The sequence below is a fragment of the Trachypithecus francoisi genome, unplaced genomic scaffold (assembly GCF_009764315.1).
Source record: "Trachypithecus francoisi isolate TF-2019V2 unplaced genomic scaffold, Tfra_2.0 Lachesis_group4, whole genome shotgun sequence".
Taxonomy (NCBI): Eukaryota; Metazoa; Chordata; class Mammalia; order Primates; family Cercopithecidae; genus Trachypithecus; species Trachypithecus francoisi.
In genome coordinates this window covers 107,662,704-107,690,079 of record NW_022681469.1, presented here as the reverse complement: position 1 = coordinate 107,690,079, position 27,376 = coordinate 107,662,704, and the positions used below count along the sequence as shown (strand labels likewise).

General features: G+C 55.2%; 1 protein-coding gene across 5 annotated transcripts in view; it reads right to left on the bottom strand.

The window, feature by feature from the left end:
• Positions 1–2,454: 2,454 nt before the first annotated feature.
• The window catches only part of CARD11 (caspase recruitment domain family member 11), a 151,274-nt gene continuing 126,352 nt past the window's right edge, over positions 2,455–27,376 (bottom strand). For 3 of the 5 annotated variants that reach the window (XM_033193773.1, XM_033193774.1, XM_033193775.1), the window contains exons 12-25: positions 27,008–27,090; positions 25,633–25,733; positions 23,760–23,812; positions 21,103–21,235; positions 20,000–20,201; positions 19,483–19,609; positions 16,065–16,305; positions 15,192–15,288; positions 14,002–14,097; positions 11,941–12,076; positions 10,330–10,509; positions 8,885–9,009; positions 6,727–6,842; positions 2,455–3,155 (exon numbers count right to left, since the gene is read on the bottom strand). In XM_033193773.1, the coding sequence (XP_033049664.1) occupies positions 2,951–3,155; positions 6,727–6,842; positions 8,885–9,009; positions 10,330–10,509; positions 11,941–12,076; positions 14,002–14,097; positions 15,192–15,288; positions 16,065–16,305; positions 19,483–19,609; positions 20,000–20,201; positions 21,103–21,235; positions 23,760–23,812; positions 25,633–25,733; positions 27,008–27,090 (1,895 nt within the window). In that variant the 3' untranslated portion in view covers positions 2,455–2,950. Of the gene's footprint in view, positions 3,156–6,726; positions 6,843–7,838; positions 8,739–8,884; positions 9,010–10,329; positions 10,510–11,940; positions 12,077–14,001; positions 14,098–15,191; positions 15,289–16,064; positions 16,306–19,482; positions 19,610–19,999; positions 20,202–21,102; positions 21,236–23,759; positions 23,813–25,632; positions 25,734–27,007; positions 27,091–27,376 lie in introns of those variants that run through there. The other 2 variants (XM_033193776.1, XM_033193778.1) reach the window with 2 other exon arrangements.

Genomic DNA, 27,376 nt, shown 5'->3' with positions numbered 1-27,376 from the left:
AGCTTCCTTGAGCCCTGGGATGTCTCTGCAGTCAAAACTCAGCTCACAGGCCCTTGTGTAATACTTGGACCTGCAGGCAGACGGTGCAAAGAGCTCTGTGCCTCCCTCCCTGGCCTCCCAGAACCAGGGCTCTCCAGGCAGACACAGGGGTTGCTGGCAGCTGACAGGCAGGACCCGGGGGCAGAAGGCGATGATGCTGGAAGTTTCCTTGGAAATCCTCATGGGAACCAGTCCTCGGGGTGCCAACCCCACTCCTCTGCTGCCTTCACTGTTTCATCAGAGAAGGGAACAGGGAACCTCATTCCAGCCCTCGGCCCCTGTCTCCTCTCACCTGCTTATTAACAAGTATCTACCCCGCAGCCCTGCACTCTTGATCCTGGTTAAAATCACTTGGGCAAGGCAAGGGGGAGAAGAAACCCCACCACAGCTTCTTTTCAGATATCTTTCCCCATGCACAGCTCATCTTCACCCCACCTGTCCTCCCACATGACATGCAAGCCACCTGTCTGCTTATTCTGCTCAGCCACCTGAGAGTTCTGAAGTCAAATAAATAGATATAAATCACTCAACTGGCTTTTTATCCGAGAAGCCTTCCCGGTCATGTCTGTCCACTCAGCACAGAACACTTAGCAAAGCAGCACAGCTTCCAGGCCAAAACACGAAGGCCTCGGCTTGCGGGGGAGATTACGGTTTAACTTAAGGCTTTCACAAGATGGAAGCAGGAGGCCTTCCGGCCCTAGCGTTACCTCGCGTGGTGGTTTATTTGGCCCTAAATAACAGCAGCTGCACCTCGGAGTCACGGCCTCTCTACACCCAGCACGTCTAGCTTGTTTCTGGGGGCTGTCTTGGAAAAGGAGCATTGCTCACGGGCTCTCGGAGGGAGACATTCTGTTTTTCAAGGTATCACAGTCCCTGGCAGACCCAGAGCTGGTGGTGCAGAGATGGATTGTCAGGGAGGAGGCAAGAACAAGGTGTCCTCCTAGGACCCGCATCCATCCACTCCCACCTCCCAGAGATTTCTGCTGCTAATTTGTCTTCTGCAGGTCAAAATGTCAGAAAATGCTACAGGCCACACAGTATTTTTTTTTTTTTTTGGAAGAGATCTTTATTAATAGAGTTCTTTTATTAATAATTCATACCTTGTCTAGGTGGTAAAAACCTAGCAGAGGATTAACCCATGCCCATGGTATTTGAAACTAGAAAGTTTTCTCCTGTATATGTTAGCAATTGCTCTTCGCTGCAAGTAACAGAGAACTGAAATAACAGCCATTTAACACAAGACACAGATTTCTTTCTGTGTCATGTAAAAGAAACCCAAGCAGCAGTCCTGGGCCCCCAAGTGTCATCAGTGACTGTAGCTTCTTCTTTCTTTCTGATCTACCATCCTGCAAGTGGGGTCTCCATCCTCATAGTCACCTCAAGATGCAAGAACACTGCTGGTGCTCCAGCCATTGCATCTGCATCCCTGGCACAAAACTGGAGGACGCACCATTTGTCTCTCCCCCAAACCTCCTCTTACATTTCCCTAATTGCAAGGGAGGCTGGTATATATGTTCTTTGAGTTGTGCACATAGATTCCCAGGATACGTCAGGATTCTCTTAGGAAGGAAGGAATTAGGGATAATTTGTTGATCTTCCAAATCAGGATGCATTGAGTCCACGGGGTGCGATTAGCAAGTATTGCCCTAAGCCCAGGGATAAATTCTCTGGGAATTAGGTTGTTAGTGAGCAGTTGCTCCCACGGTTCCCACAGACAGACAGACCTGGGTTTGAATCTGAGCCTGCCACCCAGCAGCTTCCTGCATATGCAGCATGGCGCCCTGTGAGGGTGCAACCTGGCCTGGTTTGGCTGTGCCTGTCAGGTCCACCCTCTGCAAATTTGCATCAAGCGGGTGAAGGAGAAGAATGGTTCTAGCACTCCTAGGTTTTTGTTACCTGCTGGGGAGCAGGCGCGACTTTCCTGCAACCCTCAAGCTCCTGGGCAGTGTGGTATGAACCCCCTAGAGGGCTGCACCCCACATGCTTACTCCTGACCTGCAGGAGGAAGCTGGGCTGCCCTCTGGGGACATTGAACGCAGGGCAGGGGCAGTTTCGTGCAGAGAAGAGCTGAGTGATGGGGGCCTGGCCTCAGGGCTGGAATTATGGGGCAGGCCAGGCACAGACTGCAAGGATTCCCCAGGGTCTGTGAGAGGATGGGCCCTTCCCAGGGTGACAAGATAATTTGTTGATCTTCCAAATCAGGAGGCATTTGAGTCCACAGGGTGCGATTAGCAAGTATTGCCCTAAGCTCAGGGATAAATTAGGCCTGTCCTGGGACCCTGGGGTGTGTCCAGGCACCCTACACAGGAACGTGGGGCCTGAGTCCCCAGCTAAGCTTCCTGGGCGTGGTTTTCAGGTTAGGAGGGTGGCAAGGACTCAAGGCCTTGCAAGCTGTTCACAAACAAAGGGTTGAAACAAAGAAATAATAATACATTTTAATGCAAGAGAAATCATAGCCTGGTACACACCCTCTTCCCCGATCTGTCCTGCCTGGGGATGTGTTTACGGTGAGTGTGTCCCCAGGGGTGGTCACCTGACTGTCCGGGTCCCTGCCCTACTAGTGGCAGCACGCCTGTCCCCAGCATTACATTCAGCTGCTGCTCTGACTCTGGAGAGGCCGGCTGGCCTCGGGCCTCCAGCTTGGCGTCCTTTGCTCCCCTGTCTCCCTGCTCAGGCCAGCAAGGCCAAACCGCTGGGCCAGGTCAGCCGGGGCTGGGGGAATGGGTTGCGCCCTGCTCCTCCCCAGGCGCACCTGGGCCCCCCGGGCTCCATTACCGGGTGGGGCAGAGCGTCTGCTGGGGCAGCTCCGTGGGCCACAGGATCCCTCCACACCCACCGCATCTCTCTGCCCGGGGCGCCTGCCTCATAGGATGCCCCGCACCGCAGTGTCTCTCTGCCTGGGGCGCCCGCCTCACAGCTGGTCCTCGTCCACCCAGATGGTCTTGCGCTGCTCCTCGCCGATCTTGTCCTTGACAACGCGGAGCAGCTCCTCTACACTGCCCCACATGTCGGGTTCTACCGTGGCGTACAGGCACGGCAGGGCCTCCAGCTCCTTCTCCTTCAGCCGGCACACGCGCAGGAACTCCTCCTCGGTCTCAGGCCGGGGCAGCAGCTTTCTGGGAGGAGACATGCAGGGGCTGTGGGGAGGGCTGCCAAGCCGTGGCACTGGTGTGGCACCACCTGCCCGGCCACCCCTGACTGCTGCGGTCCCCACGCCTTCCCTGTCTTGCTTCTCCCTATAGTGTCCGTGCCTCTTAACGCTAGGGACCGTGCCCCTTAAGCTGTTTATTGGAAATTCCAAACACATCCTTATTGATTGATGGATTGATTGATTCAGATGGAGTCTCGCTCTGTCGCCCAGGCCGAAGTGCAGTGGCACGATCTCGGCTCACTGTAACTTCCACCTCCCGGATTCAAGCGATTCTCTTGCCTCAGCCTCCTGAGTAGCTGGGATTACAGGCATGTGCTACCATGACCGGCTAATTTTTATATTTGTAGTAGAGATGGGGTTTCACCATGATGGCCAGGCTGGTCTTGAACTCTCGACCTCAAATGACCTGCCTGCTTCGGCCTCCCAATGTGCTGGGATTATAGGTGTGAGCCACTGGGCCCGGCCACATCCTTTTTATTTTTAATCGTGCTAAGATACGCATAAAAGAAAATCGACCATTTCACCTTTTCTTTAAGTGAGTAATTCAATAGCATGAGGTATATTCACACCGCCGTGCAACCAATCTCCAGAACTTTCTCATCTTCCCAAACTGCAACTCTGGGCCCATTAAATACTCCCCATCTTCCCTCCCGCAGCCCCCAGGAACCACCGTTCTGCTTCCTGTCTCTAGGAATCTGACTGCTCTAGAGACCTCATAGAAGTGGAATCACATACAGCACGTGTGTTTTTGTAACCGGCTTATTTAACTGAGAATAACATCCTCAAGGTTCATCTCACACCCAAATCTCCTTCCTTTTGAAGGCTGAATAATACTCCACTGTATGGGCTGGGTGCGATGCCTCACGCCTGTCATCCCAGCACTCTGGGAGGCCGAGGTGGGAGGATCACTTGAAGTCAGGAGTTCGAGACCAGCCTGGCCAACATGGTGAAACTCAATCTCTAGTAAAAATACACAAATTAGCCAGGCATGGTGGTGGGCGCCTGTAATCCCAGCTACTTGGGAGGCTGAGGTAGGAGAATCTCTTGAACCCTGGAGGTGGTGGCTGCAGTGGGCCGAGATTGTGCCACTGCACTCCAGCCTGGGTGACAGAGTGAGACTCTGTCTCAAAACAAACAAACAAACAAAAAAACTCCATACAGTATTTTTGGTGCAATACACACTGCATCGCAAACACATTCCAAAGCAGGGCAGATCAGGGAAGGGGGTGTGTACCATGCTATTATTTCTCTTGCATTAAACGCATTATTATTGCTTTGTTTTAACTATTTTTTGTTAGCAGTTTGCAAGGTTTTCAGCTCTTGCCACCTTCCTAGCCTGCATGGGTGGGCCCTGTTGTGTGTATTCACCCGCCACGGACCGACCCTTGGGCGAAGTCCATGTTTTGGCTACTGGGAGTAGCGCTGCTGTGAACACAGGCGTGTAAATGTCTCTTAGAGACCCTGCTCTCACTTCTCTCGGGGACACGCCCACAGGTGGGGCTGCTGGATTATACGGTATTCTGTTTTTAACTTTTTGGGGCATCGCCATGCTGTCCTCCACCGTGGCCGCTCTCTTCTGCATTTCCAGCCGCTGCACTTGGGGTTTCGACGTCTATCCTCCTCGCCAACTCTTGTCAGTTTCTGTGCTTTTGGTCCTGGCCAGCCTAACGGGTGTGAGATATCGAGGGGGGATGCCGGTCTCTTCTGCTCACTGCTGGGTTCCCCAGAGTCTAACCCTTCGTGGGGGCTCAGTGAGTATCTGGTGAAAAGGAATGAAGCGGCCTAAACACTGTCTGTTACTCCCTCTGTAAAATAGCTGCAGGACATTTATTTTGCAGGTACGTGCGAGGAGGGGCGGGGATCTGAGATGAAGCCACTTAAGGGCCAGTCTGTCCTCGTCACCCAGGCCCCAAACCTCAGCGCCATCCTTTCGTTCTTTTGTTTTGTTTTGTTTTTTTGAGGCAGAGTCTCACTCTGTCGACCAGGCTGGAGGGCAGTGGCTCGATCTCACCTCACTGCAACCTCTACCTTCCACGTTCAAGTGACTCTCCTGCCTCTGCCTCCCGAGTAGCTAGAACTACAGGTGCATGTCACCACACCCGGCTAAGTTTTTGTATTTTTAGTAGAGACTATGGGGTTTCACCACGTTGGCCAAGCTGGTCTCAAACTCCTAACTTCAGCTGATCCACCCACCTCGGCCTCCCAAAGTGTGGGGATTGCAGGTGTGAGCCACCACGCCCAGCCTCTCGTTCTCTGGAACCCCAGAGTGAACCCTTTCCCGAATCCTGCAGACTCGACCCTGAGCACAGATCCAAAGTCACACTGCCTCTCATCGCCTCCCAGACAGGATCCCGGCCCAAACCACCACCCTGCCCCTGTCCACACAGAGGTGAGAGGTGCGTTTATACCCTAAAGTGAACCATGCCACGCCTCCGCTCAGAAACTTCAGTGGCCTCCAGATGCACTCGGAACAAGACGCCGCATCCTCCTGTGGCTCCTGTGGCTCCCGTGGCCCCATAGGGCCTGGACCAGCTGCCCCTCACCCCTCTGCCCCTCACCCCTCACCCCTCAGCCCCTCACGCCCCACCCCTCACCCCCTGCCCCTCACCGCTCTGCCCCTCACCCCTGCCCCTCACCCCTCCACCCCTCACCCTCCGCCCCTCACCCCTCCGCCTCTTATCTCTTCAGCCCTCACCCCTCCACCCCTCACCCCTCTGCCCCTCACCCTCTGCCTCTCACTGCTCCGCCCCCACCCCTCCACCCCTCACCCCTGCCCCTTACTGCTCTGCCCCCACCCCCCACCCCTCACCCCTTCACGCCTCCGCCCCTCACCCCTCTGCCTCTCACCTCTCCAGTCCTCACCCCTCCACCCCTCACCCTCCGCCTCTCACCCCTCCGCCCCTTATCCTCGGCCCCTCACCCCTCTGCCCCTCACCCCTCCGCCTCTCGCCTCTCCAGCCTCACCCCTTCTCCCCTCACCCTCACCCTTCATCCCTCCATCCCCACCTGTCCGCCTCTCACCCGTCCACCCCCACCCTCTGCCTCTCACCGCTCTGCCCCTCACCCCTCCGCCCCTCATCCCTCTGCCCCTCACCCTCCGCCGCTCACCCCTCTGCCTCCCACTGCTCCGTCCCTCACCCCTCCGCCCCTCACCACTCCGCCCAAACACCTGTCTCAGGGTCTGAGCACCAGCTGTTCCCCCGCTGCCCAGATTGCGTCTTCTTTCTCATCTCCTAGGCCCCCCTCACTGCCATGGGTCTCGCTGACAGATCCCCCAGGCCTTCCCTGACCACCCCGGGTGATGGGCACTCTGCCCCGACCCTCCTAGCTCTTGTCCCCTGGGATGTGCCCCGTTTGTGAGTCATCATCTCGGCCGCTGCCCTCGGCGTCAGCTCTGCAAGGTCAGTCCCGTACTTGGTGAGGGTTTACTAAGGGGAGTGCATGAAGTGGGGGCATACAGGCCTCCCGCGATCCATGGAGACTTGGTGGGGTGCTAGGGACAGGAGGGGCCAGCCCCTAGGGTCTGGAAGCCCTACCTGAACCTTTTGATGTTCTTCTCACACACCCGGATGAAAAGCACGATGGGATAGATGTTGGACTTGATCAAGTCTCTCGTGCAGCCGATCCCAGCCTCCAGCAGGCAGTGCTTGTTCTGTGGGCACAGTGGCTTCGGTCAGCAGCAGCCCGCCCACCTCTCGCTCCTGTGAAGGTGCCTGTGGCAGGGCCTGGATGCAGGGTTGGGGTCTATAGCCTGGTGGGATCCCTGAAAGCCATTTGCCACTGATCCAGGAGATGAGACCCCCCAGGAGTCTGGACACTGCAGGACTCTGCTGACCCCAGTGATGTTCATGAGCAGAGTCGAGGCTGCGGCCGGGGTGAACCAGGTGGCGTGAATGAGTTTGAATGAAACACCTGCTACCAACTGGGCGTGGTGGCTCACGCCTGTAATCCCAGCACTTTGGGAGGCCGAGGTGGGCTGATCACTTGGGGTCAGGAGTTCGAGACCAGCCTGGCCAACGTGGCAAAACCCTGTCTCTACTAAAAGTACAAAAATTAGCCAGGTGTGGTGGCCCACGCCTGTAATCCCAGCTACTCGGGAGGTTGAGGCAGGAGAATTGCTTGAACCCGGAAGGTGGAGGTTGCAGTGAGTCAAGATGATGCCACTGCACTCCAGCCTGGGTGACAGAGTGAGACACTGTCTCAAACACTCAAACACACACACACACACACCTGCCCCAAAACACCCGCTACCCTAGCCCGCCTTCAATTAAGAAAGTAGGGAACACATGAAGGGTGAGTCAGCCAGGCTGGCAGGTCCCAGGAGTATCTGCAAGGGTTCTCAACCACGAGCTCATCATTTTGAGAAAGGACAATCTCTGCTTTGCTGAAGGCATCACTTAAAAAAAATTTCCACCAAATGTTGGCTGGGCGTGGTGGCTCAGGCCAGCAATCCCAGCACTTTGGGAGGTGGGAGGATTGCTTGACGCTAGGAGTTCGAGACCAGCCTGGGCAATATAACAAGACCCTATCTCTAAAAAAAGTAGAAAATCATTAGCTGGGCATGGTGGTGCATAACCATAGTCCCAGCTACTCGGGAGGCAGAGGTGGGAGAGTTGCTTGAGCCTACGAAGTCGTGGCTGCAGTAAGCCAGGATCGTGCCCTGTACTCCAGCCTGGGCAACACAGCGAGACCCAGTCTCTAAATAAATAAATAAAACATCAGACTTTGCATTGGAATAGAACATAAACACAACATTCTAAGTGTACAGCTCAATGAATTTCACAAACTGAACACAGCCTGGAACCAGCACCCGGTCTGGAACTAGGAATGGCCCACCCTGCTCAGGGTCCCCTTGGGCCTTCTGCAGGCCACTGCTCCCCCTTCCCTGTGAGCAGGGCCATGGCCCACATTTCTAACAGCACAGATCTGCTGGACGGCTTCTTCTTTTCAGCTAAAAACAATCTCAGCTCCAACCCTGTCCGCTTACTTTCTGTCTGCTCCAGCCGCCAGAATTTCCTAAAGCTGTGGCCCAGACTTTAAAAAAAACAAAAACACCACCATCTGCTCTTGCCATCCCCAAGGTCAGCGTCCACCACAGAGCCAGCCCCCAGCAGCTGGGGGAGCCCTCCACTGATGGAGACTGAGAGTCCACCACGGAGCCAGCCCCCGGCCCTCCACTGACGTGGACAGGGAGCCTTTCCTTCATCCAGTGCTGGGACGAGGAAGAACTCAATGCTTAGGTCACGTTTTGTGGCTGCAAAGACTCCACACTGCACACAGACGTTGCCAACAAGCCTCGTGATGTCCTGTTTTCCCCTCGTTTGGTGAATGCAATACCTGTCACCTTCACGTTCATCCTGTCTCTTGCTCTGATGAGCTGGTTCTCTATCTCTGGCCCTTGTTAGCACAACCAGACACACACACCCCTAAATAATGCGAACACACACCAGCTCCAGGAAGCCATCACAAACAGAAAGCGGCTCCAAAATAAAAACTCATGTCGGAGCCCAGGGGACAAGGGCGCAGAGAGGACGTTAACATGGGGCAGCTGCTGGGACAAGGGGAAAAGGAGACGTCTGGCCACGGGGAGGTGAAAGCAACTCTTCATCCCACCCTTGTCCCTGGCCCAGGTGGCCTCATGAGGATCATCACGGAGGATCCCGGCCCCGTCCAACCTCCCAGCCCCTGCCTCACCTTGGCGGACACAGCTTCAATGTTGGCAGGGGCGATGCATTCGAACGTGTTGGGGTTCTTCTCTCGGGAGTAGATGATGGTCTCCGTCTTCTGCCTTCTGAGGAACTCATCTCTTGTGACGATATCTGCAGAGAGAGGAGCCAGTCCTGAGGGCAGCACCAGGTGGCCTTGGGTTGACCATCCCACCCAGGCCCTGCCTGCCACCTTCTGGGCTCTACAGAACTCGATGTCCAATCTCCTTCCAGCCATGTTTAAATGAATCTTATCTCCTTTCTACCAGAAAGACTGTGAAGCTCCTTGAGGGCAGGGCTAAGGTTAACCTTCTTCATACTCCCCATGGCAACCCATGGAGCAGGTGCTTGGCAAATACTCATGGTTTGGCTTCTCAGCAATACCTTTCACTGGACAAAGCAGCTCAGGCACTGTGGTGCAAGGCTGATCACCAGTCTAAATAAATCTCCTGTTCCACCCACCCATCCACCTACCCATCAATCCACCCACCCATCTACCGACCCCTCACCTACCCACCCATCCATCCACCCACCCATCCACCCATTCACTTATCCATCCATCCATCCACCCACCCACCCACCTGTCTACCGACCCCTTACACACCCACCCATCCGTCCACCCACCCATCCACCCATTCACTTATCCATCCATCCACCCACCCACCTGTCTACCGACCCCTTACACACCCATCCATCCGTCCACCCACCCATCCACCCATTCACTTATCCATCCATCCACCCACCCACCTGTCTACCGACCCCTTACACACCCATCCATCCGTCCACCCACCCATCCACCCATTCACTTATCCATCCATCCATCCATCCATCCACCCACCCACCCACCCGTCTACCGACCCCTTACACACCCACCCATCCATCCACACACCCATCCACTTATCCATCCATCCATCCATCCATCCATCCATCCATCCACCTACCCACCCATCCACCCACCCATCCTTCCATCCATCCATCCACCCACCCACCCATTTATCTATAAATCTGTCCACCTACCCAGTCACCCATCATCCATTCATCCATTCATCCATCCATTTATCCACCCATCCAGGGGGAGGAGGGGTGATGGGGAGGAGGAGGAGGGAAGAGGAGGGAGGAGGGAGGGGAGGATGAGGAATAAGAAAAGGGGAGGAAAGAGGGGAGGAGGGAAGTGAGGAGGGGGAGGAGAGGAGTGAGAAGGTGGAGGAGGGAGAAGGAGGAGGAAGGAAAGAGGGAAAAAGGGGAAAGGGAGGAGGGGAGGAGGAAGTGAGGAGGGGGAGGAGAGGAGTGAGAAGGTGGAGGAGGGAGAAGGGAGGAGGAAGGAAAGAGGGAAAAAGGGGAAAGGGAGGAGGGGAGGAGGGAAGAGAAGAGGGGAAGTCGTCCTTGTCCGTGGCTCCCGCGGGGCTCCCCAGGTGGCCATGGCTCGCCGATCACCTGACTTGCAGATAGTGAACTCCATGGCACCTCCTGAGTTGAGCAGCCTCTGAACCAGCGTCTTGGCCAGCACGGTGGGTGTGAAGAGCACGGGCCGGCGGCGCTCACAGTAGAAGGCGCGTACTAGGCTGTAGGGGATGAGGCTGAGGTTCTTGCCGAGCTCACTCTCGGGGTCCAGCTCTGGCAGGGGCAGGAGAGGGCAGTGGTCAGAGCCCTGGGGCTCCGAAGACCTTCCAGGGAGGATGGGGTCCCTGGGCTGGGTCCTGGGGGCCCCCATCAGTGTGGAGGCCTGGCTGCTGCCCCGGGCATCGAATGTCTGAGGTCACTTTGGGCTGGCACTGCTTGGGGCTCGTGTGCCGGGGAGGGGAGGTGGGTGGGGGGCAGGCAGAGTGTGTGACAAATGCAGGAACCTTGGCTGAGCTCTGGAGGGAAAGTTTGCCTTGGCAGATGATCAAAGAGGGCTTCTTGGAGGAAGGGTATGGACTGGGTACAGCCCAGCGGAGGGGAGGGCGAGGGCAAGGAAAGCAAGTGCCGGCGGGTGCCCATGAGACACCAGGACCAGCGGGCAAGGCCTTGGGTGTCTCCCAGGAGCACTGGGAGGGACAACTTGGCCTCAGTTCTGCCTTCTCCATCCCTTTCTGGCTGGGGTAGGGGAGTCATGCAGAAGCCCGGGGTTCTGATGAAACCACCTCAGGCACTCAGAGGAAATGGTTCCCAGAAACAGGCAGCCTGTCCCTTGTCCCTTGTCCCTTGTGCCTTGTCGCTGGCCTGGCCACTCCAACTTCCAAAGGGCCAGCCTGGGGAGCTGCCCCAGGGCCTCCTCTGAGATCCAGCCAGGGCTGTGGCCTCCCTTTCCCTGAGCAGGGCCAGCCAGGGCCAGCGGGGTGGGGGATGGTGGACCGGGAGGCCCCTCGCCGGGTTGATAAATGATAAGAGGCACTCAGTGGGTAGAGAAATCAATCACTTCACAGCAAACAGCCCCAATGAACACGGGTACCTGGGCGTGAAGCAACCACAACGAGAGCGTCGTTATCGGCGAGCTTGGCGGGACGTCACCCCGAGGCATCATGGTCCTCACAGCCAAGGCCAGGCTTTCTCACCCTTAATTTATTTTTGTCTTTTATTTCTACTTTTAGAGCTAGGGGTCTTGCTGTATGGACCAGGCCAGGGTGACTGCAGTGGTGTGATCTTGGTTTGCTGCAGCCTCAACCTCCTGCTCAAGTGATCCTCCCACCTCAGCCTCCCAAGTAGCTGGGACCATAGGCACGTGACACCATGCCTAGCTATGTATTTACATTTTTTAAGATTTATTTTTAATGTTTTATGTTTTTATTTTGAATGTTTTTATATATTTTATAGTTATATTTTTTGTAGAGATGGGGGTCTTACTATGTTGCCCAGGCTGGTCTTGAACTCCTGGCCGCAAGCGATCCTCCTGCCTTGGCCTCCCAAAGCACTGTGATTACAGGCATGAGCCACCTATGTCCTCCTTCCTCTCCATTTTGAGGACTTCTAGGCCCCCTCACGAGGACCAGTGTGCCCCCAGGTGAGGGTGAGGCATGTATGACTGTGGCTGGGAGTGGTGGGAGGGGCCAGGCGGTCCCCATGTACCTTCCTGCTTCTCAGTCAAGAGCTTGGTGGCGTCCAGCGAGGACCGGGCCAGGCTCCCTAGCGGGCTTCCCGAGATGATGCGGACCCTCTCGTTGCTGTTCATTCGCTTATACTTGTTCTCGGACCTGCTGACGAACTGGAGGAGCAGAGGGAGGGTTGGGGGAGGACTGTTTTGCTTCCGCTTCTAAACAGACAGGGCGCTGCTCTCAACCAGGCAAAGTCAGACCTTTGTTCAAATCCCTCCTCTGCCCCGGGGGTTCCTGGGCCAGTCATTTCCCCTATAAAAACAGGAGACTCCCAGCAGGTGGCTCGAGCCCTTTAGCCACTGGAGAGATGTCCTGAGTAGGTAAATGAATGAATCGGTGCCCACAGTCTTCCCCAGCTGGATGAGTCTCAGGTCAAGCCCATCTGCATCCCCATGGGAACCTCAGGTGCAGCTCTGCAGGCACTATGGGACCTGAGCCGCCCCAGCCGTGAAGACCCCTGGCTGGACACCCCTGTGGGCAGGGACTGCCCCTCTGCTGGGCATGTGCTGGACAATGTCACCTCCCTCTGACACTGTGCTCACCATGCCTTTCTGCCTCGGTATCCCCAAGTTTAATGGGGGCACCCACTTTTTTCTACAGTTCACAGAGTTGTGTCCTGGAGGGCAGAAACAGATGCCCCGGCAATGGGCACAGAAGCAGGTTCACACCATATTCTATAGGCTACTTTGAGTCTCTCCACACTCTTCCTTCTGCAGGAAGGAAAACACATGGTCTCTGGGGTGTCAGCTGTCTCTCTGTTAACCGGATGCAGGACTCTGGATGAGACTCGCAAGGTTTCACTGTTTTTTTTTTTTTTTTCTGAGATGGAGTCTTGCACTCTCGCCCAGGCTGGAGTACAGTGGTGCAATCTTGGCTCACTGCAACCTCCACCTCCCGGGTTCAAGCGATTCTTCTGTTTCAGCCTCCCGAGTAGCTGGGATTACAGGCACCCGACACTGCACCCGGCTACTTTTTGTATTTTTAGTAGAGACGGGGTTTCGCCATGTTAGCCAGGCTGGTCTTGATCTCCTGACTTCAAGTGATCCACCCGCCTCAGCCTCCCAAAGTGTTGGGATTACAGGCGTGAGCCACTGCGCCTGGCCCCAAGGTTCCACTCTTGCATGACACGCAGGTGTAAAAATGCGTCATCTCAAATGGTCCTGCCCTTGTAAACCCCTCAGACTTGGCCAGGGTTCCTTTCCACCTGGGTGGCTCTCTGACACTTGTTTGTGTCTACCTGGATTTTAGGGTCACATTGCTCGTAATTTCCCTGGGTTTCCCCGTTCCAACATCAAGATGGAGCAGCGGAACGTAACACTGTCTCTGCTGGGGTCTAATGAGTGAGGTAGCTACACAGGAACATGTTCATGGGGCCACATTTTCATATTACCCCCTTGGTTTTCGTCCACGGGCGATAAAAGAAACGATCCCAAAGAGTGTTTCTGCATTTATGAGAAACCATTTCTGAAGATATCACAAACAATGCTAGTCAATGTTCTTTGTGTAATGATCCATGCCAAAAAAAAAAAAAAAAATCCCTTTTAGAATTAAGTAGAAGGGAAAAGTCCTTTCTGGTCCTGATTGCTAAAATGTTTCCCTAGACAGATAAGATTGAAAGAATCTGCTGGGTTCCCTTTTTACCTTGGCTGCTGGGATGCTCAGATAAGTTGAATGCTCGATTAATGAGGACCTAAACTGGCCTAGATATTTAGGATGTTTGTTTTCATCTCCTGATACACTGCTTCTGATCTTTCTATTTGTATCTGAACAGCTAACTTCAGTTTCTTTTCACCATAAGGTTCCTCAATCTTTTATGAAAGTGGGATTTGCTTCCCGCAGGCACAGAGACTGTCTACCAACCTGTCACTGAGAGGATAAAATGGGACAGGAGATGTGCGGCACTGTGAAGAGTTGCAAGTGGTGTACAAACACAAAGCACGATTATTTTGATTCGGGTGTCTCTTCTCAGTGGGGAGAGGGCAGGGCCACAGCAGAATATGATTGAAAAGTCGGTAGGCACTCTGGAGAGCCTTACCTGAAGGAGCTGGCCAAAAAGGAAGCTTGCTCGGGAGAGACGGGGACTGACCCGGGGGTCGCTTGTTGAAAGCGCTTCTTCCGGCTGCAGGGTGTTCTGAAATGAATTTATCCATCAGTCAGGCCCTGCTGGGCTTGGCAGGAGGCAAGAACACAATGATGCTGGTGAGAACCGGAGACCTGTCCTCAAGCCCCCTCCGTGCTAAAGCTTCCTTAGGGAAATCAAAAGCCTGCAGGCAAGGGGCGGGGGCAGGCGGAGTAGGGGAGAGGAGTCCTGGAGACTTGGGAGAGAGGTGATTTGCTTCAACAGAGACCACGGATGGTAGAGCAAAGGCCTGCAGTCCAGCTGGAGCCAGACATCTAGGCTCACCTTTTTTTTTTTTTTTTTTGAGAGGGAGTCTCGCTCTGTCACCAGGCTGGAGTTCAGTGGTGTGATCTCTGCTCACTGCAACCTCCACCTCCCAGGTTCAAATGATTCTCCTGCCTCAGCCTCCTGAGTAGCTGGGACTACAGGCGCACCACCATACCCAGCTAAGTTTTGTATTTTTAGTAGAGATGGGGTTTCACCATGTTGGCAAGGATGGTCTCGAACTCTTGACCTCATGATCCTCCCACCTCTGCCTCCCAAAGTGTTAGGATTATAGGTGTGAGCTACTGCGCCCAGCCCTGTTTTTGTTTTGAGACAGGGTCTTGCTCTGCCGCCCAGGCTGGAGTGCAGTGGCACGATCTCGGCTCACTGCATCCTCTGCATCCCAGGTTCAAGCGATTCTCCTGCCTCAGCCTCCCAAGTAGCTGGGATTATAGGCACCCATCACCAGGCCTGACTACTTTTTGTATTTTTAGTAGAGACAAAGTTTCACCATGTTGGCCTGGCTGGTCTCGAACTCCTGACCTCAAGTGATCTGCCCACCTTGGTCTCCCAAAGTGCTGGGATTACAGGCATGAGCCACTGTGCCTGGCCAGACATCAACCCCTTGTCCTGGAAAGTCAGGACCTGTGAGAGGGCATGAGAGGACCGGTCTCCTTCTACAGAGAGCGTCTCATTCCTAAGGAACTAAGTCCCCTAGAATTCGTCATCCCAATATGGATGGATTGCATTTGTTACTGCCTCTAAAAAAGACCCGGGAGTTAGGTTTGAAGCTGGCGAGGTCCCTGGCCCTGCTACTCCCACAGGGTGCTTGGCAGACCTACCCGGAGTGCCCGCAGGGTGTGGTGGGTGCCGTCCACCTCCTCCCGGCTGCCCCGGTGCATCAGGCGCTGCAGTTTGACTAGGAGGAGCTGCTGGGCTCTGCGGAGCGAAGAGAGGAGCTTCAGGGGCTGAAATTCACGGGTCAAGCAACGGGAAGCCAGCGGGGCCGCAGCACCGCACCGGTATGGGTGGGGTGCGTGTCTGACTCTGCATAGGGATGGCCCTGTGGCTGGTGTGTGCTCTGAGCCCAAGGGCCACCCGGGGTGAAGATGTGGCTCCTTGTATCTGTGTTGGGATCCCATCTCCAGCACTGGCTCGCTGTGGGGCTGCAGCACAGTGGCTGAACCCCTCTGAGCCACCACCTCCTCCTCTGTAAATCTGGTGTGATGATGCTTTCCTTTGAGGACTGGCCTGAGGTGCATTGTCATGGTCTTACAGATGTTGTGGTATGGATGTGTAGTGTTACAGTCTTATAGATGCTTCCGGATACCCGCTGTGTGCCTGACACACTACCTGTGCTCGGTCCCTGGGGGCTAGTGCTGTTATAATGACAACGTTGTTATTGGGATGTGGTCTATGGAAAAGAAATGACTAGTGAACCCAGCAGGAGAGCATAGAATTGAATACCAAGTGGTCTGGTCACCACCAGATGGAAGAGGGTTCTACAGGATTCTAGTGAAGGTCAAGAGAAACATCCCTGAGGAGGCAGGAAGTCCTGGAGGAGGAGGGCCTGGGGGACCTCGCTGTGAAACGGAAAGCAGTGGCCTTCTTTGGCCTGGGCTTCTCTATAAGCCCCTCTGCTGATGTTCATGGCATCCTGCCTGGTTCTCCACAGACTCAGGGAAACGGAGGCCTCGCCCTGGTTCTGGCCTCACCGGCTGTAGCTGGGAATGGTGCCCATGTCCAGGTCGTGATCTGTGAAAGGGTCGACGCGCGCACACAGCCACTCGTGCCTGTCCTGGTACATGGTGTCACGGACGTGCACAACATCGTCACACTTCAGGGACATGGTGCAGGCGTCCAGCTGGCTGGAGATGTTCAGGTTCAGCCGGATGTAGAATGAGTCCCCTGATGTGATCAGGCCATCCTCCATGTCCTTCACCAGCTTCCGGTACCCTGCGGAGGGAAAGATGCACCAGCTGTCTATCGGTATGGGGTCCCCCAACCATCAGAGCAGCTTCCCTTACCCCCAATTTAAAGCTTATAGCTAGGGGAAAGTTCTACCTCCCTAGTGAAGGGTAGCCATGTTGTTTACCAGTTTCTCTTTTTGTCTTGGCTGCCAGGAAGCTCAGAGCTAAAAGTTTTGCCAAGTTGCAATGATCACCTTTACTAGCATTCCTGCTACACTCTTCATATTTCCCCACCGTTAAAAAATGGCAATGGTTTGTTTTTTATTTTTTTCATTGCTGCACAACTTACATATAGCATAAATTAAGTACTCAGTTCAATGAATTTCCACAGATATATATGTGTGGGCAGTAACAACCAGAGCCCTGTCCGTCAGTACCTTTCCCAAGGGGAACCATCATCCTAACCGACGTTGCTATAAACAGGCTGAATCTCACTTCATATAAGTGGAACCAAACAGTATATGTTCTCTTCACTTCCAGCTTCCACTGTTCAACATTACGCCTGTGAGATTTGTCTGTGATGCTGCAACGTAGCTGGAGGGGGCTCTTTTTCACTGGTGTATAGTATTCCATGGTATGTGGATGTATCCATTCTCCCATGTGCAATTTGCACTGTCTGCAGTTTTGGGCTATTGTGAACAACTCTGCTAAGAGTTATTCATATACACTGCTGTCTGTGGATATATGTGCCCATTTCTCTTGGGTATATACACAGAAGTGGAATTACTTGGTCATAGAATATCTATCTATTCATCTGTCTATTATCTATCTACCTATTATCTGTCTGTCTATGGAGATGTGTGCCCATTTCTCTTGGTATATACACAGAAGTGGAATTACTTGGTCATAGAATATCTATCTATTCATCTGTCTATTATCTATCTACCTATTATCTGTCTGTCTATGGAGATGTGTGCCCATTTCTCTTGGGTACATACACAGAAGTGGAATTACTTGGTCATAGAATATCTATCTATCTACCTATCATCTATTTATCTACCTATCATCTATCTATCTATCTATCTATCTATCATCTATCTATTCATCTATTATCTATCTACCTATCATCTATCAATCACCTATCTATCAGTCAATCAATCATCTATCTGTGGATATGTGTGCTCATTTCTCTTGGGTATATACACAGAATTAGAATTACTTGGTCATAGAATATCTATCTATCTATCTATCTATCTATCTATCAATCATCTATCTACTTATCCATCCATCATCCATCTACGTATCCATTATCTAATATCTATCATCTATCTGTCTGTCTGTCTATCTATCTATCTGTCTTCTATCTATCATCATCTATCTATCTATCTTTAGAAGATACTGCCAAATGGTTTCCCAAAGAGACCATGGCACATGTCGTTTGAATCTTATTTAAATGTCATCAGCCTCCCAAGTAAAGTTTTGCAAATACTTTGTGAGTGAGCGGGGCATAAACCATGAACATGATAAACGCAGCAAGCTCTGCTATGATACAAAACCATAATATAAACCCCCAAATCAGCCCCACATGCTGAGGGCTGCATAACACTGCGGGAGCTAAAATGGTTCTAACAACTAGAGTAGCTCGTCAACTGTCCACGCCCACATTCCAGGGCCATGCCAGCCAGCTGGATTATCTGATGAATGTTCCCGCCCACTGTGCCTGGAGAAACAGGGATTCCCTGTCAGGTCTGTCCGGGGGATCCTGGCTTTGTCCAGCACATCTCAGAATCCTGCCCATCCACTTGGCCAGGGGCCATTGTGATCGCTGTCTGAGTTCTCTGCCTCCTGTGAAAACAGAACCTGCACACAGGACCCTGCCGGAGTGAATTTTCTTTCCCTGGAATTCCAGACTTGCAGGGCTGTGCTGCTGCACAACTCCGGGGTCGGGGGTCAGGGGTCGGGGGTCGGGGGTTGGAGGGGTGGCGCTGCTCACATCATATTCTGCAGGCCCATCGATTTTCTGCTGGGCTAGAAGATCAGGGTGCAGGCCTGGGGAGAAGCCTGCCCTGCATGTAGGGATAAAGCATCGTTATTGTCTTTGCACGGGTAGGGCACTGCTGGGAAGGAGCTCGAGCAGGCGGCTCTGGAGAGCGGATAGAGAGAAACTGGCTATTTATGCTCTGCTGAAACATTCATGAGCCCTGGTGGTTAAAAATAAGATCCAGCTGCAGAGATAATCATGTAGAAAAACCCAGAGGTGAGAACGAGAACTCAGACTCCTTCAGAGCAGAAAACAAACCTCAGAGCTCACCGCCCAGGAGTCTTGGCTGAGAAAGAGGAGATCCCATTCAAAGGATGCTGGGGCCCTGTGAAAAGGCACCATACTCAGCTGCAGCTGGGGAGGCCAGAACCAGGGCGGGGCCTCCGTTTCCCTGAGTCTATGAAGGGTGAGGCCCACCTGCCCCGGAGCTGGGGGATCTCAGAGCAAGAAGCCTGAGTCGCGGGATGTGGTTCGGTGGTCTTGGTCCTGGGTAGAGAAATCTCTGGGCCCCCTGACCAGCAGTGCCACAGAATACGATGTGAACAGCGCCCCCCAGGGTTGTGCAGCAGCACCGTCCTGCAGTCTGGAATTCCAGGGAGAGAAAGTTCACTCCAGCAGGGTCCTGTTTGTAGGTTCTGTTCTCATAGGAGTGAGAGAGTTCAGGTAGCCATTGCTGTGGTCCCTGGCCTGGTGGGTGAGCAGGCTTCTGAGATACGCTGAACAAAGCCAGGAATCCCCCAGCAGGACCCGACAGGGAACCTCTGTTTCTCCATCCCCAGTCCGTGCTCTGACCCCAGAGCTGCTGCCTATGTACATTAGGAACGGGAAGCCCGAGAGAGGAGGCAACTTCCAGCTGGGCCAGCCAGGACTCCAACAGGTGTGCTTGAGCCTGGGGATGCCGTGTCCTCTGTGACCTGGCGGGTAGCCTGAGTCACCCGGGCAGGTGCGTGCAGACATGTCCAAAGAGTCAGCGCCAGACAGCAAAGCCCTGCTCACAGCTGTCGCCATCCCTGTGTGCTCTCTCAGACCTGCCCCTGAGCCTCGTGATGCTGCCAGGAATTGCCCATGCCTTCCACTGAACAGAAGAGCAAGCGGAGGCTCTAGGCAGCGAGGTCACTTGTCCAGGTCAGAGACTTGCCTCCCTGGCCAAGGGTCACTCCAGACGGCGGAGGGAGGTCTCACCTTCGTGGTTCACCTTGTAGTGCAGCGTGACGGGGCCGCTGCACCTCTGGATGGTCCAGTGGGCTTCCTCTTTGGTGCATGTGTCCAAGGGGACACTCTGCCTCTCGCCTCGGATGCAGCCTTCTAGCTGGAGAGCAGAGACAGTGTTTGTCTCCCCGCTCCACAGGCAGCAGAGCCGCAGGGGCGAGGCCGCTCTCTGTACATTGGGAAAAAAATCATCTCTCCCCGAACAAAGACTAGCTCAGTGCCAACAGGGGGAAACAGCATTTTGCTCAGGGGGCTGCATCTGCCTCCTGCCTGTACCCTGGGAGCTTGCAGGAGCCGGTGGCTGGACACAGACTGCAGAAGCACAGGCGGGGAGCTGGGGAGAGATGGGCCCCGTGATGCGGATGGTCTGACCACCTTCCAGCTCCCTCCTCCTGCCCGGGGATCCATGGCTGAATGCAAGGCTTAGGGGCCCTAAATGTCACCACTGACACTACGGTTGCAGCCACCTCCCTTGCCGCCAGCCCCTCACCAGCAGCAGCTGGTGGCCCTCGCGGAGGCCGGCTTTCTCGGCCAGGGAGCCAGGCTTGACCGAGTGCACGAAGCTCCCTCGCGCGTTGCCCCCCAGCAGGGTGAGCTGGGAGGTGAGGCTGTCGCCGTTCAACGTCGTGTGCTGCACTGAGGGCCCTGGGCCCCGCACATGCCCCACGGAGGTGACCGAAGGCCGGAAGGGTCTGCAGCAGGAAACAGAATGGCAGTTGGCAGTTAGGCAGCTGGGCTGAAAAGAGAAAAGCCCTACTGGGACACACCGGGGGTTGGTGGTGGGTGCTGGGATCCCGGTGGCATGGCCTCCTGTGGTCATCAGGGACCTCGGTGTCCTGGTTCTGAGAATGGCCCTTAATGGCTAAGGGAAGTGAGAGCTCACAAGCGGCTCCTGCTGCGAGACATGCAGATGAGGAGAGGAGCTGACGCGCCCTCCATGGCCCGCAGCGGCTGTAGTGGGACTGGCAAGGGCCATGTTAGGAGGGGCCCCTTGAGCACGGCCCACCAGGCTCCAATGTGTCATGGACGGGGGCTGCTGGGTATCTGGGTCCCACTTCTTTGCCTCTGCCACGCTGTGCGGACTTGCGCAAGCCCTTCCCTCTGTGGGCCTCGGTTTCTGCACCTGGACACTTGGGAGGTCAGAGGAAGTCATTTCATTTTTTTTGAGACAGGATCTCGCTCTGTCGCCCAGGTTGGAGTGCAGTGGTGCAATCATAGCTTACTGCAGCCTCAACCTCCAGGTTCAAGTGATCCTCCTGCCTCAGCCTCCTGAGTAGTTGACACTACAGGTGTGTGCCACCACGCCTGGCTAATGTTTAAATTATTTTGTAGGGATGGGGTCTTGCATGTTGCCTAGGCTGGTCTGGAACTCCTGGGCTCAAGCAATCCTCCTGCCTTGGCCTCCCAAAGTTATAGGTGTGAGCAACGCGCCCGGCCAGGAAGTGATTTCTGACTTCCTGAATGCTACGATTCTGGTGCTGGCTCTAGGAGAACAAGGCCCACATGAATGGTCCCCTTTGCAGGGGAGTGAGGGGGTGAAGGGTCTTTATCCCATCCCCACCCTTAACCCCGGCTTCCCCTTCACCAGGGTACCTTTCCAGAGAGAACTTCCTGAACATGAGGTTGACCTGCTCCAGGTCATAGGCATCCAGGCCCTCAGATTGGTGGGAGGAGGAGGAGGAGTGAACGGAGGAGGGTCCGAAGGAGTAGCGTTCGTGACTGTCATCTGCAAAGGGACGAGGGCCCATCAGTACCAGGGGTGGCGGGGAGCTCCAGAGACAGCGCCGGGACCTGCTGGGGTTGCCCTGGCACTGGGGCAGGCTCGGAGCCCTCTTGCCCTGCTCCTCACGGGCAGCCTCCTGGGAGATGGGTCTCTGAGGTTCCCTGGCGCAGATGGCTGAGTCCCACACTGAATGTCTCCAACACAGACCTTCCCCAGCCTCCAGGAACTTCCTCTTAGTGGGAAGCCTTATCAGGTATCTGGTTTTTAAGATTCCTTTTTTTTTTTTTTTTTTGGTATCTGGAAAAGGGGGACTTCCCATTAGCAGTTGCTTGTTCTAGTCTTTTTTTTTTTTTAGAGAGGGTCTTGCTCTGTTGCCCAGGCTGCAGTGCGATGATCATAGCTCACTGTAGCTTCAACCTCCTGGGCTCAAGTGATCCTCCCGCCTCAGCCTCTGGAGTGGCCAGGACTACGGGTGTGCACCATCATGTCCGGATAATTAAACATTTTTTTTTTTTATAGAGATGGGGTCTCACTATGCTGTCCAGGCTGGTTTTGAATTTCTGAGCTCAAGCTATCCTCCTGTCTTGGCTTCCCAAGGAGCTGGGACTGTAGGGGTATAACACCATGCCTGGCTAATTAATTTTTTTTTTTTTTTTGTAGAGGCAGGGTCTTGCTATGTCACCCTTCCTGGTCTCAAGTGATCCACCTGCCTCGGCCTCTCAAAGTGCTGGGATTACAGGCATGAGGCACCGTGGCTGGCTTCATTCTGTTTTTGAGTTGGGCTCCCAGATTTCATTTTGGTACCCTAAGGCCTCACCATCATCCATCAGCTTCCCGGCCTGCAGGGGCCTGAAGCAGGGTGGGAAGAGGAGGGTCTGGCCCCCATAGGAGGCCCCTCCCTATCTTCTCACCCCAGGTGGACCCGGAACACCTGGGGGAAAGACATCTGCTGCACAGAACTCCGGGCGGCTGGGATGGAGGGAACTGCAAACCTGCTCGGGACTGATAACAAAGGCTTCTCTGCAAATGGAATTTTTCCCGACACTGCAAAATACTTTGGACGGTTGCCCGGGATTCTCTCCCCTTTCCAAAACTCTTTCAATTCTTCTCATTACCCAGCCTCGATTAGGTGCTAGCCTCTCTTTAACACTTGATAGCGTTGATGCTTCCCCCATCAAGGAGGACCACTCATCTTTCGTTTCATCGGTTGGCAGCGTTAGCTGGCAACGGCTGGGGGAGCCCTGGAAGAGAGGGGGCTGGCAGGGCACACCCGGAGGATTCTGAGCCACGGTATCCCCTGCTGCCAGCTCTGTCGGGGCCAGGGGATGCTGCCACCCTCCCTCGGTGCTGAGACAGGCTTGAAGGCGGTGACCCTGCAAGCCCACCTTCACACTCCCTACTTCTCCCCATCCCGCCTCGCCCCTCTCTACTTCTCCCCATCCCGCCTCGCCCCTCTCTACTTGTCCCCACCCCATCTCGCCCCTCCCTACTTCTCCCCATCCCGCCTTCACCCTCCCTACTTCTCCTCATCCCGCCTTCAGCCTCCCTACTTCTCCCCATCCCGCCTTCACCCTCCCTACTTCTCCTCATCCCGCCTTCACCCTCCTACTTCTCCCCATCCCGCCTTCACCCTCCTACTTCTCCCCATCCCGCCTTCACCTCCCTACTTCTCCCCATCCCGCCTTCACCCTCCCTACTTCTCCCCATCCCGCCTTCACCCTCCCTACTTCTCCTCATCCCGCCTTCACCCTCCCTACTTCTCCCCATCCTGCCTTCACCCTCCCTACTTCTCCCCGTCCTGCCTTCACCCTCCCTACTTCTCCCCGTCCTGCCTTGCCCCTCTAGTGTCAGCCTGTTCCCCTGACCTTGCCCCTCCAGTGTCGGCCTCTCCCCGCAGCCTTGCGCCTCCAAGGTCTGCCTGTCCCCATGGCCTTGTCCCTCCAAAGTTGGCCTCTCCCCACAGCCTTGCACCTCCAAGCTTGGCCTCTCCCCCTGGCCTTGCCCCTCCAATATCGGCCTCTTCATCTGCATTCTGTACTCCTTTTGCACAGGCTGGTTAACAGCTCAATACATGAATTTCTTACGAGAACGCCCTGCTCCCAGCCCACCCTCTGCCCTCCTGTTCTTTCCTGTCTCTGAGGCTCCTTTCTTTATCTATAAAATGAGGGTAACAATAGCATTTCTGAGAGCGGTTGTTGAGATTAAACTGGATCAGGTATGCAGGTCGAGCCCCTCCACGGTGCCTGGCTACAGTACATGAGAGCTACGCTTTTTAAAAGCCCAGACCTAGCTCGAGCCCTCTGCACAACAGCTAGATGGGCCCCCATTACCTACAAGGTAAAGAACAAGCTCACAGGGCGTCTGTCGGCCACGGGCAAGGCCCTTGGGGACAGAGGCTTATCTTCTGTGTTCAAGAGTGACTCTGAGTCCATTCCACATAGTAGGCCTTAAGGACCTGTGATCCTCCACCTGTGACCCTCTATGACCCCTCCTACCCAGGACCCTCCCGGATCTGAGAGGCACGTACCGTCCAGGTCTAAGGCATCAAACCCGCCGCTGTCATTGTCTTCTTCGATTGTGCTGCAAGACACAAGAGAGGGCAGGGAAAGCACGCGTGTGAGTGTGTGTGTGTGTGTGTGTGTGCGCGCGCGCAGGTGAGGGAGAGGGAAGCTTCTGGAAGGTTCCGGGCTTCTGAGTGGCCTTGCCTCTGAGAGGGCAGTGTGGGTAGAGGAGTTTGGGACAAGGAGGGGTGGAGGAGGCAGGAGCCTCCCCGGAAGGGTGGGTGGCCCAGAGGCCTTGGAGGTTGCGTCCTAAGGTGGGGGAGGAGGAAAGCCAGGGCAGGTGAACAGAGGCCCCACCGGCCCCACCTGCTGTTTATGTCTCTCTCACTCTTCTCTGACATGGTACAGGACAGAGATCCATCTGCCCTGTGTGATGGGTCTGGGAGCAGAGCGCCCCTCAGCAGGAGTGGACGGAGCAAGCTTGCTGTGCTCTGGAGTTCTCAATTGTCTGCATGTGGTTTTTGCAATAATGCTTCAAGGCGCAGGTGGCTTTGGTGCAGACGCCACATGTGGCTTCTGAAAGCTGCTTTCAACACCTGCCCCCGGCTGGCCAGAGGGAGCCCCCACAACACAGCTGCTGGTGGAGGGGCTGGCGTGGGTCTGTTTTTTATTTTTATTTTTTTAATTTTTGAGATGGAGTTTTGCTCCTGTCACCCAGGCTGGAGTGCAATGGTGCGATCTTGGCTCACTGCAACCTCTGCCTCCCGGGTTCAAGCGATTCTCCTGCCTCAGCCTCCCCAGTAGCTAGGATTACAGGTACATGCCACCATACCCAGCTATTTTTATTTTTTATTTTTTAATTTTTAGTAGAGATGGGGTTTTGCCATGTTGGCGAGTCTGGTCTTGAACTCCTGAGCTCAGGTGATCCACCCGCCTCAGCCTCCCAAAGTGTTGGGATTACAGGTGTGAGCCACTGTGCCCGGCCTAAGCAGATCTTTGCTGCTGATCTCTGGAGCCAACCAGGGAAGGCCATGCTGAGAGGCCCAAACCCAGGCCCCAGCGGGACCCAGGGTGTGGATCCAGCCTCCTCGGCCACGCTTGCTCTCTGCCCTTCGGGAAACCGCCCAACAACCTCTGACTTTGTAGGTGACACGCCAAATCCTGGCAGGCTGGAAACACCCATAGCCCAGGCATACTTCTGCTGTAGTTCTCCTTGTGAGGACACTAATGGTTTTTAGGAAGTAAGGAAGGTGGGAGAGGAGATTGGAGAAGCCATTCGTGAGTTTCTTTCTTTTTTTTTTTTTTTGAGATGGAATCTCGCTTTGTCGCCCAGGCTGGAGTGCAGGGGCACGATCTCGGCTAACTGCAACCTCTACCTGCTGGGTTCAAGTGATTCTCCTGCCTCAGCCTCCCGAGTAGCTGGGACTACAGGCGCCCGCCACCGTACCCAGCTAATTTTTTGTAATTTTAGTAGAGATGGAGTTTCGCCATATTGGTCAGGCTGGTCTTGAACTCCTGACCTCAGGTGATCCACCCACCTCGGCCTCCCAAAGTGCTGGGATTACAGGCGTGAGCCGCTGCACCCGGCCTTGAGTTTCTTATTCTTTGGCAGAAAATGCCAAGGGCTGGGGCCGTGGGGCCCCAGAACCTGATTTCTGGTCAGCATGGAGCCGTGGGTCATGGGTCTCGTCCTTGGATAGGCAGCTCGGTGAACCTGGGGCGGCCACTTCCCTCCTCCGAGCCTCAGCCTCCTCATCCGTACGATGAGCAGCACCCTGCCTTTTAGGGTAGCTTTGAGGATGGCTGGGTCAGCAAGCATGGACTGGCCCAGAGACGGGGTAAGGAGGCTTGGCACGGTGGCATGGGGCAAATGCCCAGTCCTCCGCACCTGCCACCCACCTGCGATGGGGCGCGTCCTCCTTGTAGCGTCTGACGATGGAGTCGTTTCCTGGGGGCTCGGCGGTGATTGACATGATGCTGCTGCGGCTCCGGGGGGGCTGCTTCAGACACAGACACACACACGTTACGGGCACAGGGACTAAATTCAACACAAAATCATGCCTGCCTCCTACTCAGGCAGCGTGGGGGCAGTGAGCTGGCTCTCAGGGGCGACCTTGGCTGGAGCAGGCTCGTGCTCAGCCCGGCGCGGCCGCAGCCGCTGAGCTTGGAACACATCTGCTTGCACATCTGCTCACAGGGAGGACGCAGGCAGGAGCTGGCCGACTGGGGGACTGGGGCGCTGCCTTGCCACGGTGCACAGGCTGAGCTCGAGGCTCTCGGGCTGCACCTGCCGTGGGCACCTGCTCTAAACATGGTGAACAGTGTGGGCCTGGGGCGTGGGGAGGGCAGTGGTGCCCCCGGATGGCACAGCTGCTGGAGGGCGACCTTTGAAAGCAGGCCTGCTGGCTCCTGGCCAGAGCTGCTCTTAGTAAGAGCCTGGGATTCTGCCACCCAGGGCCGCGATCAGACAGGAATCATTCATTATAAAATCTCTGCCTCCCCCAGGGCCTGATTTTGGAAGCTGAGCTGACAGGCTTCTCAGGGCTTCCCCTCGGGGTTAGAATTTCTCATCCTGGGCCTTCTGCTGCCTGGTGGGGAGTGGGCAACGCTGGATGCTGGTTGGGACCCTGCCCGGCTCTGCCTGGGTAGGGGTTCTGGGCTGGTGAGGGGACCTTGAGCCTCAGCTCTGTAGCGGCTCCAGCTGCTCCCAGCTCTGTGCCCTGCCTGCCACCGGCTCCCCAGGCTGCTGGAGCTGCCAGGGGCTGATAAGTTGCAGCAGAATTTTCACCGCCTGTGCCATGCGTGACAGCCCCTGGGAGGCCCAGCTCCTCCTCCCACCAAGTGTTAAATTGGGAAAGGAGGCAGCAAGAAGGTGTAAATACATTGCGAGGCTGTGGAAACCTCTCTAAATAAACATAAGGGAGGCTGGGGCTGCAGCCCAGAGCACGCAGCAGCGCCATTCAGAGGCTGGGACTTGGGGAGGAAGGCGAGGTGGGTTGGGGCTGGTGGGGTGGATGAGGATGGGGCCCCAGGATGGTGTTCTGCAGCAGGAGAGGGTGTTGGGGGATGAGCTGGGGCCCTGGATGGCACTCTGGAGGGAGAGAGAGTGGTGGGGAACAGCTGGGGCCCTGGATGGCATTCTGCAGGGGAAGAGGGCGGTGGGATGAGCTCTGGAGGGAGAGTGGGTAGTGGGCATGAGCTGGGGCACCGGACAGTGTTCTGCAGGGAAGGACAACGGAGGGGACCTGCAGGTCGGGCAGAGGCCACAGCTCACCATCTTGGTGAAGGAGTTGGTGATGGGCAGAGATCCACAGGAGCTGGGGCTGGCGTCCGCGCCTTCTTCCTCGTGCCCCTTGGCTGTCCTCATGGGAGACAAGGTGGGAGAGACAGAGAAAGGAGAAGGGGGCCGGGGAGGGTTTGAGGTGGAAGAGAGAGGGAAGGGAGAGAAAAGGCAGGGAAAGGGAAATCAGAGCCCATGGCCAATAGACACGTGGGGCTGTCTGGTGTCATCCCAAACCTCCTATGAGGTGGGTCCGGGGCCTCTTCTCTCCCTTGGGGGCTCACTCCCCTCTCTGTGGCATCTGCTGGAGAAAGAGCTCTCAGAAACCTCCTCTTGTTTTTTATTAAGTTTTTTATAGAGATG